At 43.4% G+C, this 18,000-nt stretch overlaps 1 protein-coding gene across 1 annotated transcript in view; it reads left to right on the top strand.

Annotated features, from left to right (window-relative positions):
* The first annotated feature begins 338 nt into the window (after positions 1–338).
* phlpp2 (PH domain and leucine rich repeat protein phosphatase 2) overlaps positions 339–18,000 on the top strand; it is a 39,819-nt gene continuing 22,157 nt past the window's right edge. The window contains exons 1-2 of the mRNA XM_071905345.2: positions 339–619; positions 7,008–7,141. Of these exons, the coding sequence (XP_071761446.1) occupies positions 345–619; positions 7,008–7,141 (409 nt within the window). The 5' untranslated portion in view covers positions 339–344. The remainder of the gene's footprint in view (positions 620–7,007; positions 7,142–18,000) is intronic.

The following is an 18,000-nucleotide window of genomic DNA, read 5'->3' as shown; positions in this document are numbered from 1 at the left end:
TACTCATTATGGATGGGACCTGGGGACAGTTATAGTGTTTTTGACATGTTTGGCCTTATGTCATTGTTGCTTTGATAGCATTGAAATATTTTATATTCCAATACCTATATTTTGAGTTGATTGAATACTGCCATAGGCCTCCGGGGTATTGGAAAACATACATCAGACAGCTCCAAAACTCACGAAATCACCACATTTGGTGAGGGCAAGTATGTTATTGGGATTATCAAATGGGAACCTCCCATCACAGAGGTTTTGTTCAATTAAGCCCACAACACCTGATCTGTATATCTGATGTTAGCCTCTTTGTTAGAATGTCTGTGTTTTTGTGTTTGCAGCGTAACATGAAGCGAAATGGGAGTCGGGGCTGTGTGACACGAAAGACCCGGTTTGGATCACGGGAGCGGGACTGGCTCAAGGGGGATACCCAGCGGGGCTGTGTGTGTCTGTATGGGGGGACAGTAGACCCCCAGCCGCCTGCCTCTGGCCCCCAGGCCTCCTCCACCCCTCAGGCAGACCTGCAGCTGGTGCTCTGCTCCACCAGTACCACAGTGGAGGAGCTGTGTGCCCAGAGGGACGGACAGGGACTCTATGTTCAGCTGCATGGAGACCTACTCAGGTAACACTCATCTAAAGTACTGGCTCATACCCACCACTATCACAAACTGTATGCCCAACCAGTTTTTGTGCTAGGAATTCTTTGTCCAGCTGTCTAGATTTTAGTTTGCCAGATAAATTGAATTTAATTGAATTTCTGTCAAAATCTATTAGCAATGTGTGTAGGTTCTACAGTAGGCATACTGTAGGTGTGTACAATGGTATAAGAATGGTAGAACACCTTTGGGACTTGAAATGAGTCTGCAATTTGAACAGCTTCCTCCAGCTCTTCCTGGGGGATCCCAAGCACTCCCAGGCCAGCTGGGAGATATAATCCTTCCACCGTGTCTGCCCAGGGCCTCCTCCCAGTCAGTCATACCCGGTACATATCCAGAGGGAGGCTCCCGGGGGGGGGGGGGGGGGGGGGAGCTCAAATGGCTCCTCTCAATGTGGAGGAGCAGCGGCTTGACATCGAGGTCCTCACGGATTGCTGAAGTCCGCACACCATCACAAACAGTGAGGCCGGCCAGCCTGCGGAGGAACCTCACATCGGCCGCTTGTGTCCGTGATCTCATTCTTTTGGTCCCTCCCCAGAGCTTGTGGCCATAGGTGAGGGGCAGAACAAAGATCGACCAGTAAATCGCGAGCTTTGCTTTGTGGCTCAGCTCTCTTCACCACCATGGTCTGATACAATGCCTGCATTACTGTAGCTGACGCACCTAACTGGCGGTCTATCTCACAATCCTTCTTACCCTCACTTGTGAATCGGACCACAAGATACCTGAACTCCTCCAACTGGGGCAGTTGCTCACCCCTCACCTTGATGGGACAATTTCTGGGAGAGAACCATGGCATCAGACTTGGATGTGCTGATCCTCATCCTGAACACGTCACACTCAGCTGCAAAAAGCTCCATTACACATTGGAGATCAGTCCAATGAAGCCAGAATGACAACATCCTCAAACAGCAGAGATGCCACCAAACTGGACACTTCCAGACCTTGGCTGTGCTCTGATATCCTGTCCATGAATATCACAAACAGGAGGAGGGACAAGACGCACCCTCGTCGGAGTCTGATGCCCACCTTGAACGAGCTTGACTTGATGCCAAGAATGCAAACACAGCTCTAGGGACCAAATGGCTTGCAGTAGCGACCCTGGCACCACATACTCCCACAGCACCTCACATAGGAACACGGTCGTAAGCCTTTTCCAGATCCACAAAACACATGTAGACAGGAATAGCCGGGAATTGCCATGACCCTTTGATTATCTGCAAGAGGCTAAAAAGCTGGATCGCTGTTCCACAACCAGGAAGGAATCTGCATTGTTCCTCTGTAGTTGTGGGTAGTTGAAAAGCTCTTCAGTGGAAAGCGCCGAGATGGACAAGACAGAAGCAGAAGGCTCTGGACATTGTTGGGCTGTTCAACACAGTGGACACTGTTGACATGTCTTTTCAATGTTGCATTGATTTCGGGAACAGCGCCTTTGGATTGGCAGACAGCGGTTGTGGTCCCCATTTTTAAAAAAAAGGTGACTGGAGGGTGTGTTCCCATTATTGAGGAATCACACTGCTCATTTTCCGTGGGAAAAACTATGCCAAGGTGCTGGAAAGGAGACTCTGACCAATTATTGAATCTCATATTTAGGAGGAACAATGCTGCAACAATCTGATCTGTATCTTAAATGTGGGCATTATTGTCTCGCCAGTTTCTTTCATGGATGCAAGGCATATTGAGACAGAGCAAAATGCATGAAATCTCATAAGACGTGTGGGGCACCAGCAAAAAATACCATTAGGTGCTTTTAGATTGGATTGTGTAGGTCTAAGGTAATAGATTAATTGCTATAAAACCATGTCATGGACTTATTGCAGTTATTTTGTTAGAAACATGACTGGAAGTGGGCTGTAGACTGTGGGCTTCTAACAGCATGTGAACTGACTTCATTGTGAGCTGTAGGCATTCAGAGAGGTAATAAATGACAGGTTTGTTAGTAAGCCTATGGATAGGTTGTTTTGGACTTCAGGCAAGACTTGCTTTAGTCTATAGTCCTAAAATTACAGCATTCGTATTGCTGCCTGCTGGCCAGTATGACCAGGTGGATTTAAATTTAATAAACATTTTTAACATCTAAAAACAGGGTCTTACCAAATAACGCAAACTATTAGTCCTGTTTATACTAGGAACCTCAAAGGGGAATTCTACAAGCAGCATATACAGTAAACCCAGGTCATGGTTAACATAAATGCATTAAATAAGTGCAGCACATTCATGGAAACTACATGAGCTAGAATCCTTTTTTAATGTGTGAAACCTTCCTTTCCTTTCTGTAAATCACATTGTAAACTCTTTTTAGGTAAGTGCTGTTTGAATAAAATGTGTTCTGATTATGATTGCTAATGGCTGCAGGTAGGAAAGAGCATCTGAACACTCAAAGGTGTTGACGGCAGTGAAACAAGCACTGAAAAAGGACTAGTGCAAAGGGACATGATGGAGGAGATGCAAGCTGTTTTTTTTATGAATTCCTTTGTATAGCTTGTAATATTTTGTCGCTAACAGGAAGAAACTAGAAGTCTCTGTTCTGCCGTTCCTGCTTTGTGAACATTGCAATTTCAGTCAGACGAATAAACTCCCTTTTTAAGAAAAGGGAGAATGGAGGGAATGGAGGCGGTGGAGGACATTTTAGACAATATTATCTCGCATTTACTTTGAGTTCAAAGCTTTAACCTGCCGCTACAGCTTTCAGACTGACATTTTTATCTTTAATTGCTGAGATTTTGAAATCCCGCTGTGGTGTTTCCATCGGCCGTGTTTAGCTGCTCACAGTGGGGAAGACGTCTCTCCCTCTCAACCATGATTTGTTAAAGCAATTTGAGTTTCAACAGAGGAAACAGTGACAGAATCTTTATTTTAATGATTAGTAATAGCTAGCTTCCTCTCTCAGGCGTCACTGATCTGTGAGGCGTCTCTCACACATTGTGCTACACTGTGTAACACTGTGCTTCCTTGAGTCCATGAGAACATGTACAGTAAATACAAGGCAAGCTTTCAGATTTAGTTTGAATGTATTATGGACCACAACTCCCTCTCATTGCCTTTTCACGTTTGAATATGTGGCTGTGAAGTAACACAGTAACAGATGTTACCAGTCACAGCTGTAGTCTGACTATGCAGACTCATTCTCCTTTTGGCCCAGCCTTGTCATCAGGCTAGTTAGTGAGTTAGTAGTTCTTCTACTTTTGCACGGCATCAAGCACTAAATGGATGCTGTTGTTATAGCGAGTAGAAAACTAGATCTCTCCACAACTACCATGATTTAGATTGTAAATTATATGCTTTGCTCCAGGATGTTCTTTACATTAGCTCAATACATTAGCTGATGTATTGATTTACCCAGGAGCTACCTTCTACCACGGCACAAGGATAACAACTAATTAATCAGTTTATACAGTTGGGAATGTTCTGCTGCTGTGCAAATTAAGTTTATTTTGTTTATTTTCAGTGGGTTTTTTCTCTCCTCCTCCTTCTCTTCTTCTCCTTCCCCTTCCCCTTCTGCTTCTTTTGCTTGTGTTTTGGCTGCTTTTTTTTTTCCCCTCATTTTCTTCTTCTGCCTCTCCCCACTCTTTTATCTGAACCTGAAATCCTCTCTGCATTTGGTCTCTGTGATAGGAAACTGAAACCTTGCTACATGATCTATAATCTCTGACGCATGACATCTCTGCCAACTAATGAAAGGCAAAATAAAGCCCCGGCTGATGAAATTTAAAACTCACTTATCCTGTCGTTTGTGTACTTGTGCATTGGAGCATGAGTCAGTTTTATAATACACATCTCTTTTACATTGGCTGTTGGGTAAGTCCACACCACCGAGAGACACATTTCCATAGTTTGCTGCATAATGTACCTTCCACCCTGAGGAAGGATGGAGCTTCTGGGTGTCATTTGACAGAGATTTAACAGCTTCTTGCTGCATTGCCAGGAGGGGAGGGGATTTGTGAATAAATGAGGCCTATATATGCTCTTAAAGTGTAAGCGTCAGTGTGAATGGTCGACAGGCCTTCATACCTTCATACTCTAGCCCGCCTGCTGGAATCTGAGTCTTGCGGTGAGGTGCTGAGGCTCTGGCTGTCTGAGGTCAACTGATACGATCCTGCCGATTTCATGCTGACAGAGGGAAGGTGGCCTTTGGCTTGGGCATGGGGATGGACATGGGGATGGCACGGTAGCTGCTATGTTGCTAATTATCAGCTAAATGTGACCAGAGATCTGATTAAGAACCTGTCACTGACGGATTGGCTCAGCCTAAGGAGGGTCAGTGTTGACTTTATTAAGTTAATGCAATTAGATAATAAAATAAACATAACACTGAGATGCGAAACAAAAATGACGTTGGAGCCCTATTGACATAAAGGAAATAACTGGAAAACTGAGGCCTTGTATAGTGTGTCACTCAGAAAATATCCTTGCACTCCTTACCTATTGTCAGAGCCCATTTGCCCAGTCTGGATCCCATTTTTGGGATTGCAGTAGGATTATCAAAAACTATTCTAATCGTTAATAGCATCAACTCAGAGCAATCACCTTTATTGCAAAATGTGTTTTTTTTTTTACAGAATGAGAGTGGTGTTTTCCAGGATAACAATACCTTTATCAACACGCTCTGAGTGGTCACCTAATGGTTGTTAGTTACATGCCAGGGTCTCCTGAAAAACCAGCCATGATTCCAGTTATGCATTTATATGAGATTCAGAACTATCATCTGAGAATGCATTTTCAATCATAAAAATGGAGGGCACCAGATGATCACTCAAAATCATTATTAGTAGTGATTAGAATGGGCCGGCACCCTACCAACAAAAAGCTTCCCACACCATTACAGTGCCAACATCACAGAGTAGAGTCTTAATACATGTCATATAATACTGTTCCTTTACTTTGACTATTTCTGGTAGATACGTTTGGAAGTGGATGTCTTCATCTTGTGAGTTGTGTTTGCTCTCATGCTTACTGCCCTACTGTAGCATGAGGGTGAGCATTTAGATCAAAGGCTGCGTATGTCAGACGGGGGTACCAGGCTTCAGGATCGGCATACCTCCTGTTTGATGTCAGCAGGAAGAACCCTTAAACTGATTACCAGTGGAGTGAGATGATTCCCTCAGATTAAGTCAAATGCCACAGGTTGAGAAAGAATGGATTAGATTATAAATTTAAACACATTTATATGGATTTTATTGCCAAAGTAAGCATGGTACTCATGGAGGGTGATTAAGAAATGTACCTAGTTTATTATGCTTGTAATAGAGATAGAATTAACTTGAAACCATAGGAACTGCATGGAAAGACTTGGCCAGGGATCTGGGAGATCCTGGAGGGTACAAAGGCAGTATTGTGGCTATTACAGATTTAGGGTTTTTAGGGGCTTATATGCATTTTAGAAGCCTTATCCATTCATATATTGAATACTGAGAGTCTGAAAATGGATATTACATTGTTTCTTAGTGCTGAAAAAGCTTGTACTTGCTCAACTATACTATATATATAGTAAAGACAACAACTGTAGTTGACTTAATTGTTAGGCTGGAAAAAATGATCAAAACTTGCTTAATACCCCTTAGAAAGTTTTCTTAAGCAAAAGTTGTCCAGAAATATCATACATTACATTTTGATTTTTGCAGCAAGACCTGAATTTGTATGATGTTTGATGCCTCTTCTATACATATATTTTGTCACTTTTAGGGCTGGTTTCGTGGACAGGGATTAAGCCTAGTCCTAGACTAAGGACTTTTTCAATGGATATCTCCATTGAATTTTGTCTTTAGTCCGCGAAACCAGCCCACAGGTCAAAAAGGCAAGAAATTGTAGATACCCAGTTTCACACTTTTCACCCACTTACCTTCATAGAGGTGTTGATGTATAAAGTCAGCTGTTGAAATTTGCCCTAGAGGTTAATGATGTGCTTCTCATCATCCTCTAACTTTGAACTCTGGACTTTGCACAGGCGGAGAGATAGGAACTTCCTCTGCTTGACTGACAGACTGGCTTTGTAGCGCTGTGAAAGATTAACCTTTCCATATTAAGCCTGAGAGTAAAACCTTTACTTTTCCCACCCTGCTGATTAGGGAAAAACAGCTTGCTGGCAGTCTGGCCTCATTAGGACACCGGAAGTGATAGGTGTAAAGAATTCTGTAGTTGTGGAAATGTGTGTGATGGTATGCAGGTTTGCAAATGGCCACTGTGGTTGTTGAACTATGTACCCTGGATACTTGTTTTGGAAAGGGTTTGTGTGAGTGCCTCTGCGTGTGTTTCCCCTTATATGTGGTCAAGCGAGAGTGGCAGAAATTGATCTTGTTAATATTTAGTTGAGAGCGTTTTCACACCTCCTCCCCTCCCTGTCCCTTTGTCTTGCAGGAGGCTGGACCCCTCTGAGCGTCCTCTCCAAATGGTGTACGACTACCTGACGGCTATGGGCTACAAAGACCCTGTGCGGGTGCAGCGAGAGGCGGCCAACTCAGACCTCAGCTGTATGATCCGCTTCTACAGTGGTGAGTACCGACCCGCGGCGGCCATCATCACCTATCTGCACCATCTGCTCCTGCTCAATGGGCTTTGGAAATGGACCTGAAGCCACAAGAATAAGCTGTGGCTCTCGCTGCTGCAGGTGGAACGGTCCAAAACGGTTTTGTCACAGCCTCGTTTGATCTGGTGTGTGTGTGTGTGTGTGTGTGTGTGTGTGTGTGTGAGAGTGTGTTCAGCTCTCTGCTTTCCTGCTTGTTGTGTTGTTTAAACTCTTGTTTTAATGAAACAAGCTTGACTCCTGCTGTAGGAAAAGTCTTTGCTCTTTCTTTCTGGTTTTGCTGCCAGCAGTCGGTTCTGCTACACTGCTGTTAATTTTGTTAGGCTTTGCCTGCTACTCGGTACATTTTTATGTGTTTGTACAGGAGCCAGGCATCCTAGACTTCTTGCTCTTTTGCCTTTGTTCGATCGGTGATACACACCTCCTCTGACAGTCTCTGTGGATGTGTCTGGCAAAAATTGCAGAGCAGCTTTTTGCACTTTGCCGAACTTTGTGGGTTTTTTTTCTTTTACAAATACTGTTTTCCTCTTAACCTCTTTACATACAATGGAGCCAGTACATCTGCATACAGCTATCGAGCCTCGATACTTATTATTGTTATTACTTATTACTCTTTGGGACAGTAACTTGTTACACTACTCATCACATTACTTTTGTTAGCCCCCAAAACTGGTCATTGCATCCTCTCTTAAAAAATCTGCATATCCCAACTGCCTCTCCTGTGTGATTCTGTGTGAATGATCAGGGCATCCACATAGTGTTGCTGCCCACCTGTTCACCTCAGTTGGTCTCCAAGGCAATTTTTCCAACTTGCCAGCAGACTGCTGTCTTACAGACAAGCATTTGGGACAACTGCTTTTCAACTGCCACCGCCTGTTTACTCATGCCTATTTGCTTTTTCCAAGCTAAATTTATTAATTGTTGAAAAAGTTATAGCCTAATCTCAAATTCAATTTTCCAAGCTTTTATTTGTTTAAGAAGTTATAGCCTAATCCCAACGACTACAATCAAGTCCCCCCTGCATATGGCATGTAGGAGAAGAGTTATTAAAATGTGCTTTTAAGTACAGACTCATTCTCTCCTCCATGTTATTCCTTCAACCAACAGGCCAATTTCTGCACACAAATCAGCTGCTGCAGATTAAGCAGCTGTCCATGCGCTTTCTGACTGTGCCAGACATGTGAAGTCAGTGTGAGAATATTATGTGAAGGCAGTGAGCTTTTTGCACATCACCTGCATGTCCAATCAAAACCATTATCCTATTTTACTGAAATACTTACAACACTGACAATTATTAATCTCTATGATTTGGTGGAATGTGAGAAGCAGTCATGTCTACCACTTACCAACACGCATCCCAATAAAATACACATTAAGGCAGTGGCACAATCTGGCTCACTGTTCCTACTGAGAAAAATATGGGATTGTTATTGCTGTAGCCAAATATAGAGGAAAAGTGGGGGCTGTTCAGGAATGATTGGAAGATGAGTGTGCATTTAATCCTCCCATAGCGGCACTCAAAACATTGAACTGATTACTGAAGCTATAGGTAGACATTTTGATATGCAAAATATTTGGTAAATCTGATCATTGAACCATTGTGCTTGATGGTCATCTGGAATAAAGTACAATTAGTCCAAAAGTTGTTATGAATTTGCCTTGTAATGAACTTTCTTAATGATGGATTTAACTCCCACATCCCACCATGAAAATACCATTCATGAAATGCAGGATGATAAGACTGGGAACACCATGAGTCTTTCCTGCCATGACTAAGAATTATAATTTTTTATCTGACAAGTAAATGGATGGCACTGGCAGTTTAAATGAACTGAATTAATTAATTCAATAAAGATAATGTCTCCTGCTCTCTAAAAACATTTCAATAGGTTTCATATTTTATATATTTCAACATAAAAGAATTAACAGTAAAGTGCTGCAATTTTATGGGGACAGAAACTCTGACAAGTGCATTACATCTATCACAAAATGTCGACATTGTATGGAGAAATAGATCTGGTCTGGTCTCAAAACACCCGGCAAAAAGTTGTGCCAGCGTCCGGCTCTGTCAAGCCTCACTGTGGCTGGGCTGTTCTTGTCATTCATTTGCTTGATAAAATTAAAATAGTGGAAAAACTTTCCCCCAGAGAAAGTAACATTTTCTGCCGTTGCTCATCTAACATACGTAGTTGCATCAGCTGAGAGAACAACAACTAGTTATGATGAAAAACAAATTGGGGAATGGGGAGTGGGTGATAGTTTTTGGATAATTCAACATCAGTAATGATATTATATTTAAGAGGGTGATAACAAAACTGACATTTTTTTCATTGGTAACTGTAATACTGTATATTCATGTAATTAAAGGGATAACTGAAATTGAAACAGTAATTTGTTACACTACTCTTTACTGGAAGAAGTAATGATAACACTGTAACTAGTTACTAACACACTACCACCCAATACTGGAGCCAGGACGCCCACAAAATCTGAACTGTAAATGTTTGATAGATTGTATTTTTTTCTGAATTGTACGATTCTTTTTCTTTCATTTCACGTTAGGTGCTTATAAGTGTTGCATCTGACACTAGGGCTGCAACTAACAATTATTCTCATTGCTGATTAATCTATTGATTTTTTTTTCTTCCGATTAATCATCTAGTCTATAAAAGGTCAAATGCCCATCACAAGTTACCAGAGCCTGGTAACTGTCTTAAAATTGCTTACTTAGTCTGACCAGCAGCCACAAAACCCCCAAAGTATTCATTTTATAATGATATTAAATTCTTAGCATGCAAATTCTTAGTATGCAAATCTTACCATTTGTGAAGCTGTAACCAGCAAATGTTTGGTATTTTTTAAATTAATCAATTATCAAAATTATTATCAATTAATTTTCTGTCGACCGACTAATCATTTCAGCACTATTTGACACCATCTCACCACAACAAATTCTTGATACAAGTAAATATATTTTGCAAAATAAAGTGAATGTTATTCTGGGGCTTTGGGCCTCCTTTCATGATGTCTGTGTGCCGTTGTCAGCACAGTAAGGTGCGACCTCACTGAGCCAGACGTGATGGAGCTGTGAACTGGCCGGTGATTCTCTTCATTACAATGTTCTGCACTGAGAGGTGAGCCTGTGTCAGATGAGTGATAAGAATCATTTTCCTGAGGGACGACTGAGGGCAGCTGCAGTTTGCGGCTGCCTGAGAGCGATTTCCCTCTGAAGCCGTCTCCAGCACGGTGTAACCTTCGTTACCTGTAGCCCGGGACTCAACACAAACACACACACATCATGGCCACATGACGAGGGACCCACCATCCCTCATCCTGCGGCCCTCCTGCCTCTTCCTGCGGGCTGTCTGCCGTTCACCTGCTGCTGTCAGCGTGCTCTCATGACCGCAGGCGTGGAGTGACTAACTGTCCCGCGTCAGTGTGATATATGGAAGCACAAGCAGAATGGATGTGACCATGTGGTTCGTTTCACACCCTGACTCTCTGGGCAAATTTGTCTCCCTGTGTGTGTGTGTGTGTGTGTCTCTGTGGTGTGACTGGTCTGAATGCAGATTATATAAACACACAGACATCTCTAGCTTTCCCCTTGTGAGTCTGTGTGTTTGTAGGATACTCTTACAGTAGCAGCAATTACAGGATTTGCTGTGAGGAGTACATGGAAAATGATGTTCGGTAATAAAGTGACTGGTGCTCCTGCTGCGTCGGTGTAACTCGCAGGGTGAGGGTGGCACCCATGCTGCCAGGTTAGAGAAAGAGGAAGACTGAGCAAACCACAGCGTCTTATCTAAATGTCATCCCTCCCATATAAAGCAAAACAACCCCTCCCTACATGCAGTGTACTTGCAAACTAACTGAGGTCTGTTCGATAGAAGCTGATGTTACTCAGAGGATGTGTCATTCTATAGTGCTGCCTGCCACACAGTATTCTAATGCAAGCTGAACATAAGTCTCAGCAGCTCTGTTTTAAAATTGTCTATTAGCTAGCCTGCTCGGGCAGAACATAACTCGTTTCTCTTTCTTTATGTCTGCTCGCTAATGGCGCTGGTGTCTGTTTGTTTAGCTGCCAGATCTCAAGCTCACTGCGTCTTATTCCCAGTCCTAGTGTGTCCAGTGGAAGCAGAAGTGCCAGTTGGGAGCTGGCGGTGGCTCGGCTACTGTCAGTAGTCAGGCCACATTGGCCACAGGCTAGCCAGGCCCCCGGGAGACTTCCCCTCTCCTTTTATCAACTCGTGGGAAAACAGGCCCAGGGACCAGGCAACACTGGTACCCTGGCACTCTGGACACCCCAGTAAGGCCAAGAGGACGACTGGATTTGGCCAGTTGGACGGCCCGTTGAGCCGAGGAGGAAGTAACAAATAACTGTCTGGGACTACATTTTGCAGGTTGTCGTCTTGTCGGCTTTGCTGAATTTCCTCAGGGTTTTCACCTGCCTTCCCAGCTTTGGTATTCAGGAACTCTCCAGTCATACAACTCCACTAGTACATCTTCTGGCTGACGCGAGGTAACCCTGGTTTTTTTATTCCCACCCACAGTGGTGATGTAGGTGGGCTGTGATGTATTGTTGAAATGCACAACAACAGCCTTGTTCTGAGATCCTTCTCCCAGGTGCCTGCATGTCTAACAGCCGTTGTCAGGGGTAACGACCTGACTCAGCAGATGAGGGGATCTGTGGCCCATCAGTAAAGAATACAGCCATTACAGAAACCCTGTTGCGGTGCGCTGTGTGAATTCTGCATTTAGTAGGCTTTGTGAGTCTACATATGAATAGACGGGTGTGCACTTTACTTTGAGCCGCGTGTTTTGCCATGCGCATTTGTGTGCGTGTGCATTTGTGTGTGTGTGGGCACGCATTCCTACATGTGTGCATAAGAGCCTGTGTGTTGGTGTGTGTACAGTACCTGGGAATTTCATCCCTAACCACATAGCTTCATTACCTTATTTTCGATTCGGGTCAGAAGGCAAAGCATGAGGTGATTTATTAAACTACACCATACTCTTTATTTGTTCAGGAAACTAATCTCCCACCTCCTCCACCCTGTAACCACATAGCCCTACTGCCCACACACACTCCCACCTGCCGGGGTGCACAGATGAGATGAAAACAAACAGGGAGAAGGGAGTAAACATGCATAAACGCTGACTTAATAAAGAGCGCTCCTAGTGAAAACAACTCCAGGGAGCGGAGGGCCAGTGGTTCTCTGGGTTGGCCCATGCAGCTGCAGCACAGACGAGACCCGCTGGAAGCTCTGGCCCCGGTCCACCTCCGCCTGGGTGATCTCTGCCTCTGAGCTTCAGGACCTGAAGCCGCTGCACACGGTTCACCTCAGGCCCACTCTCATTCTCAGAGCAGAGGGAAATAAATCATGTGGGAGCCGGGTTTAGTCACCTAATAAGTTATTGATCCGGCAGGAGCCGACTTACCGGGGGAAAATGAAAACTAAATAAACAGCGCGGGTGCCATAAGCTGTGGTGACATGCACCCTGAAGCCAGACCAAATAGGAGTCTGAATGGCTGAGGCCCACTGGTTTATCACCGAGTTATTCATAATAATCGTGGCCGAGAGAGGGTAAGATCAGAGTAAATAATCAAGTAAATGGCTGCTCTCGTTCATTTTCTGGATCACGGGGAGAAAGAACTGGTTGACAGTGATAAAAGAGGAGAAGGAGTCAGACTGAGATTTCAGAGAAAGGGGAAGAGATGTTTAGATCCAAGTAGCCATAGAATTGCCCGGAGCAACAGAAACCCCCAAAGAAGGACTCTCAGTGGTTTTCTACCTGCTCCTCTTAATGCTGGTCTTATGATGTGACTCGGTTATCTCTCCTCAGGATTTCCTCTGTCTCTTTTGAAATCTGATGATTGTCCTTTCATTCTTGACTCTTGCCCAGTGATCAAGTCAGATGGCTCACTGTCTTAGAAAGGCACGGAGATAGTCACCATTTTAATGTTTTAACGGCATCTTTATTCAATGACAGTTCTCAGCTGTGCCGTACGTATTTACTCATCTTCCCTCTGTGTTCTCCAGCAGTGCAGATCCTGCCTCATCGGGTGTCTGAATTGAATTCCACGCACGAAACAAAAGTTTAAAGAGGATTTTTTTTTAATAGAAGTAAACAGAGACCACCGAGAGGAGGCATCTGGGTGGTGGGTTGGATTTTGAAGTTGCTGCCAAAAAGGGCCTGCTGTTCTGAGTCAAATCAGACTGTGTTTCCGCCTCCACTGACCCCCTACTGCATGCTAACGCAATCCATGCAATCTTGAGCAAGCCAAACAAGCCCTGGGATACTAGGAGCATTGTGTCCAACTAAACGCTCGACAAACGCCTTGAGATCAACCAGTCTCTGATGAAAAACAGCCTCAAAACGGTGTAAGCACCCTCCAGACCAAGAGCAGGAACTATACGGTAAACCATAACTCAAAAGAGATGACAGTTAGCTCAAGTAAATACAATGACTGTCTCCTCATCATAAGAATAAGTAGAAACTCAGCCAGAATAATAACCGTTCCTGTGTTTTGATTTTTCTTGTCCTTCCTACAACGATGAATTATTAAAAGGGATCCAAAGTATAATATAATATTATTCCAGAGTATTTTCTATTGACAGCTTGTTGATGCTTGAAAGGTGTGCTAGAGAGCAGATATTTTAGTGGAAGTAAGAGCAGTTTCTGGATACTTGTTTTTCCACTTTGTCACACAGCTTTGAAAAGTGATGGCACATGGCCGAGGTGATTTTTCAACATACTTTTCATGTTTGTGTAGGCTATCATCTAGAGAATCAGCAGCTGTTCAGGATTACGCGTGACCAGCCACGTTTATAATTTTTTCATTATTGTCAGTTTTTGTAGTTGTAGTGATAGACATGATGCAACCTTTTTTCTGGGTGTCTTTGTAATGGTCTCTTGCAAGCAGTGACAATTTCTCTTTGAGGAGCAATTTTGATTGCTTCAGTCTTACCAATCTTTCTTGCCCTCCACCCATCTGTATTTCCTCTTTTCACTTCCTTTCTTACTTTACATTGCCCAATCACCTCCTCTCTCACACAGGCCCGGATTAACACAGTGTGGTGCCCTAGGGTGACCTCACTTGGTGTAAAAACTAACCAAACCGGTTGTTTAAGCCACCAAAACGTGTATAACAACCGATACTGCTCCGTATTTATTTTTTCAGAACCGGAACGCACATTCCGTCGTCAGATTCACTCCCGGATTGCCGTTCCAGTGCGTTCTGGCCCCATGACACCCTCTCACTCTGTTTATAGAGTAGATAGAGCGGCCCGCCCCACTGGGAATTCTCCTGGTAGTCCCGATGGCCAGTCCATCCCTGAATGTATTTGCAATGCGTAGGCTATTAGAAATTATGGTTGTTATAAGCATCACAAACCGCGCATCCAGTTCAAAGAGAAAACCTTTCCACAAGCATCAACTCGACCAGTTTGTTCTTCACTCTTTTAAGTTGTGAAAAACATCTCTCACCCTTACAGTTAGTAACAGGCAGGGTTAAGAAAAGCCTGACTGCGGGGGGGGGCGGGGGGGGGGGGGCACCTACACACCAACCACAATTCTTTCTCTTTATATTCTTTTTTAGTATCAAAGGTTAATTTTGGCCGTGTATGCATTCCCGCCAGAGAGTAATATATAAAGAAAATATGACAAAACTTTTAAAGGTATAATTGTGGTTTGAATGCTGTGATGCCCCCCAACAAGACAAATTGGCACTCGCCCGATGCCATATATGGGTAATCTGACCCAGCTCTCACACCTTCTCTACCCTGCTCAATTCCTCTTTCCTCTCTGTTACCCCTCTCTCCTCTGTCCTTTCCATCCCTCCTTCTGTCTCTCAGTCCAAATCTTTTCCTTTTCCTACTCTTTTTTTTTTTTTGGATAAGGGAACAGAACTTGACCCGCCACGGCCTCCTTGCTCAGCTGGCATGTCATGTGAAGTGAGATGTCAGTGCTGTCACCGAGGCTGCTGTCGAGAGAAGGCCGCAGCCACACTTGAGATGAAGGGATGAGGAGAGATAAGAGGCTGCACAGGAGACTCTGTGATCTGTCACTTGTCACACACTGTCCCTGTGGTTTGGCAAGCCTCTCCAAGGAGGAAGCTTGACCCAGGTTGATGATTACTTTACTGCAGGCATGCATGGCTCTGCTCCCTAGGACTCCCATAGCTAGGATGAAAACATCCTGCAACAGAGAACAGTGTTACGCAACATCCACTGCCATGTCACTAAACTCAGTCTGTGGCCGATGGGAATGGTCAACATTATTCGTCATCCGCGGTGTGGGGATGGGATCCGTTTGGTCGGCTTTCCGCTGAGCAGCTAATGCTTGTTGGAGACAGTATGGAGGTTTACCAGCTTGGATTGGACTTTGATTTTGAGAAAGTCCTGTTTCCCTGGCAACTAATAGCCCCGCTGACCTTGAGGGAGAGCACGTGTGTTTGTTTTAGAGAAGTTGGCGCTTTATGGGCTGGGACTTGTTTCATAGTGTGTGAATGGGCCAGTAATTTTCAGTGGGGTGTTTGTATTGATAGAGAGGAGGAGGAAGTGGTTGTGTCTGTGTGACTGCTCTCATTGTTTTGTGTGTGAGTGTGTGTGTGTGTGTGTGTGTGTGTGTGTGGGTGGGTGCATGTACGCACGCACCCAGAATGTGCATTTCTTGTATGCCTATTCAGTTGTTCTCACCCACAGTTGCAGCAGACAATTAATTCCATTGAAGTATCAGTTTACTCATCATACTGATTGTTGCTGAGAGATGAGCTGGTTGTTATTGACTTGCTTATACTAAGAACCAATGATGCGGCCACAGAATATGTTTTCTATGGTATTGCATGTGTACACTATCACTGCTTTAAAAAAATGAATGAAAACCAGCAAATTAGCATCGTCTCGTTGGAGTCAGTGAATGCCTTTGCAAGTGCCAAAGGCAAGAGCCCATGCTGTGCTGGGTAGTGAGTGCACAGCGCTTCCCCTCTCTTAGTGCCATTATTTCAGTTTGCCAGGACAGCCATCCATCCTCAGAGCTGGAGGTAGCCATTTAGGGCGATGTCCAATTTACAAACGATTGTTGACATGCACGTTGATATACAAAGACTTCAATGTATATTTGATTTTAATTGCTTTTTAGGGTCAAACTCAGTAGACCCCGTAGACAATGATGAACTAATGTGTCCTTGAGCTTTGTTTTATTGCCTGTCAAACCTGAAAATGATAAAAAGTGATTTTACGGACTGTCAGGTTTTGAAGTGCTATGCTCAGTGTGAGCCTTTAGTGTTGTAGCTGTACAGTCATTAGTGTACACTTTGGCCCAAAGTGGAGGGCTGCTGTGTGTTCAAGCTTTGGGCTTCATAATGTACGTTGAGTGCACAATGTCAACGAAAACAAAGGCTTGATGTTCAGTCTCATATCAGTCTCTGTTAGATGACCAGTGTCATGTTTAAAGCTGGAGGAAAATAGTTGAAATGAGAAGTGTGATTTTCAGAAGGGAAGGGCAGATTAGAGCCAGTGGAAAGAAGATAGTACTCCTGACAACATGTAAGGTGTCAGCATTTTTCAGCCAAACTGCCTCTGGTTGGTTTCAGAAGTGTTTAAGGATTCTTTGTTACTTTCTGAAACTGATGTTCAGAATATATACTGTATATATGTATATTAGATCGGTGGGGAATGTGCTTATTTCTGCTGCTGTGCTATGGAGCCGGCGAGAGCATCCTGTCAACCTGTGTCAATTCATAGTGAGTGGGTGAGTGGTGAAGGGTTTATTGATGCATTGTGCATTGTAGTGGGTGAGTGTTTTGCTTAATTACTTGTTTTGATGAATGTTTCTTTTATTCGATTTTATTCTTTTGGTGTTACAGCACAGTAATAGTGTTTCAACTGACAGCTGTCTTTTGTAAACCTGTGATGTTGCTGACAATAAACTACTACTACCACTACTACTGCTTACTACAGAAGAGGATTAGGGCCACATGTGAAAAAATTATATAAGTTCTGAGATTAATCTCAGAATTCTGACAATAATGTCAGAAATTCTGAATTGTGAATTTATTCTCAGAATTCTGAGATTAATCTCAGAATACATTTTTCACATGTGGCCCTAATCCTCTTCCACAGTTTACTTAAAGATCTAACAAAAGGTTTCAATATCAGTTATTAGTAGGGATGCATGCGCCGATATATAAGTATCGGCCAATATCAGGTTTAAAAAGCAATATCTGTATCAGTCTGATATTATTTTTACTGCCAGTTATTTGGACGATTATGGAATTGGCATTTTTGTGACCTTTTTTTCTAAGAGTGTGTCACTCAATATAACTGTCAAATTAGCAACAGAATAAAACTAACATGGTGTTTTGTTTAAAAACCACTTAATTATCTTAAAATAGACATGTCTGAAAAGCTTAACCTGTTTTGCACCTGCATTTGTACTAAGATTCTTACAAACATGCATGGTATTGGTATTGGGCGATATTGGTAAGAAAATATCGGCCTCAAAAAAACATATCGGTGCATCCCTATCAGTAAATTGACCTATGTTTATCTATTAATGTATTAACCACATTATCTACTGAATCGTTCCACATCACTCAATGGGGGTTTGTGTGATTCCTTGCAGGGCTTTAAGTTTCTGTTATAGTTCAGTCCCCTTCTGCTCACAATGATACGCAGGATGGGACAATAACAGACTTTGGGCACTCACACATATTATCTGTCTCCCCTTCCGTCCAGTTGTTTTCCCCTCTGCAGATTGGCTCATGCTGACTGTCAGTGACCCTGTGGGGTTTTGTGTCTCTATTTTTTCCCTCTGAGTGAGGGG

This window comes from Centroberyx gerrardi, chromosome 1 (assembly GCF_048128805.1).
Source record: "Centroberyx gerrardi isolate f3 chromosome 1, fCenGer3.hap1.cur.20231027, whole genome shotgun sequence".
Lineage (NCBI taxonomy): Eukaryota > Metazoa > Chordata > Actinopteri > Beryciformes > Berycidae > Centroberyx > Centroberyx gerrardi.
This window is presented reverse-complemented; position numbering and strand designations above follow the sequence as displayed.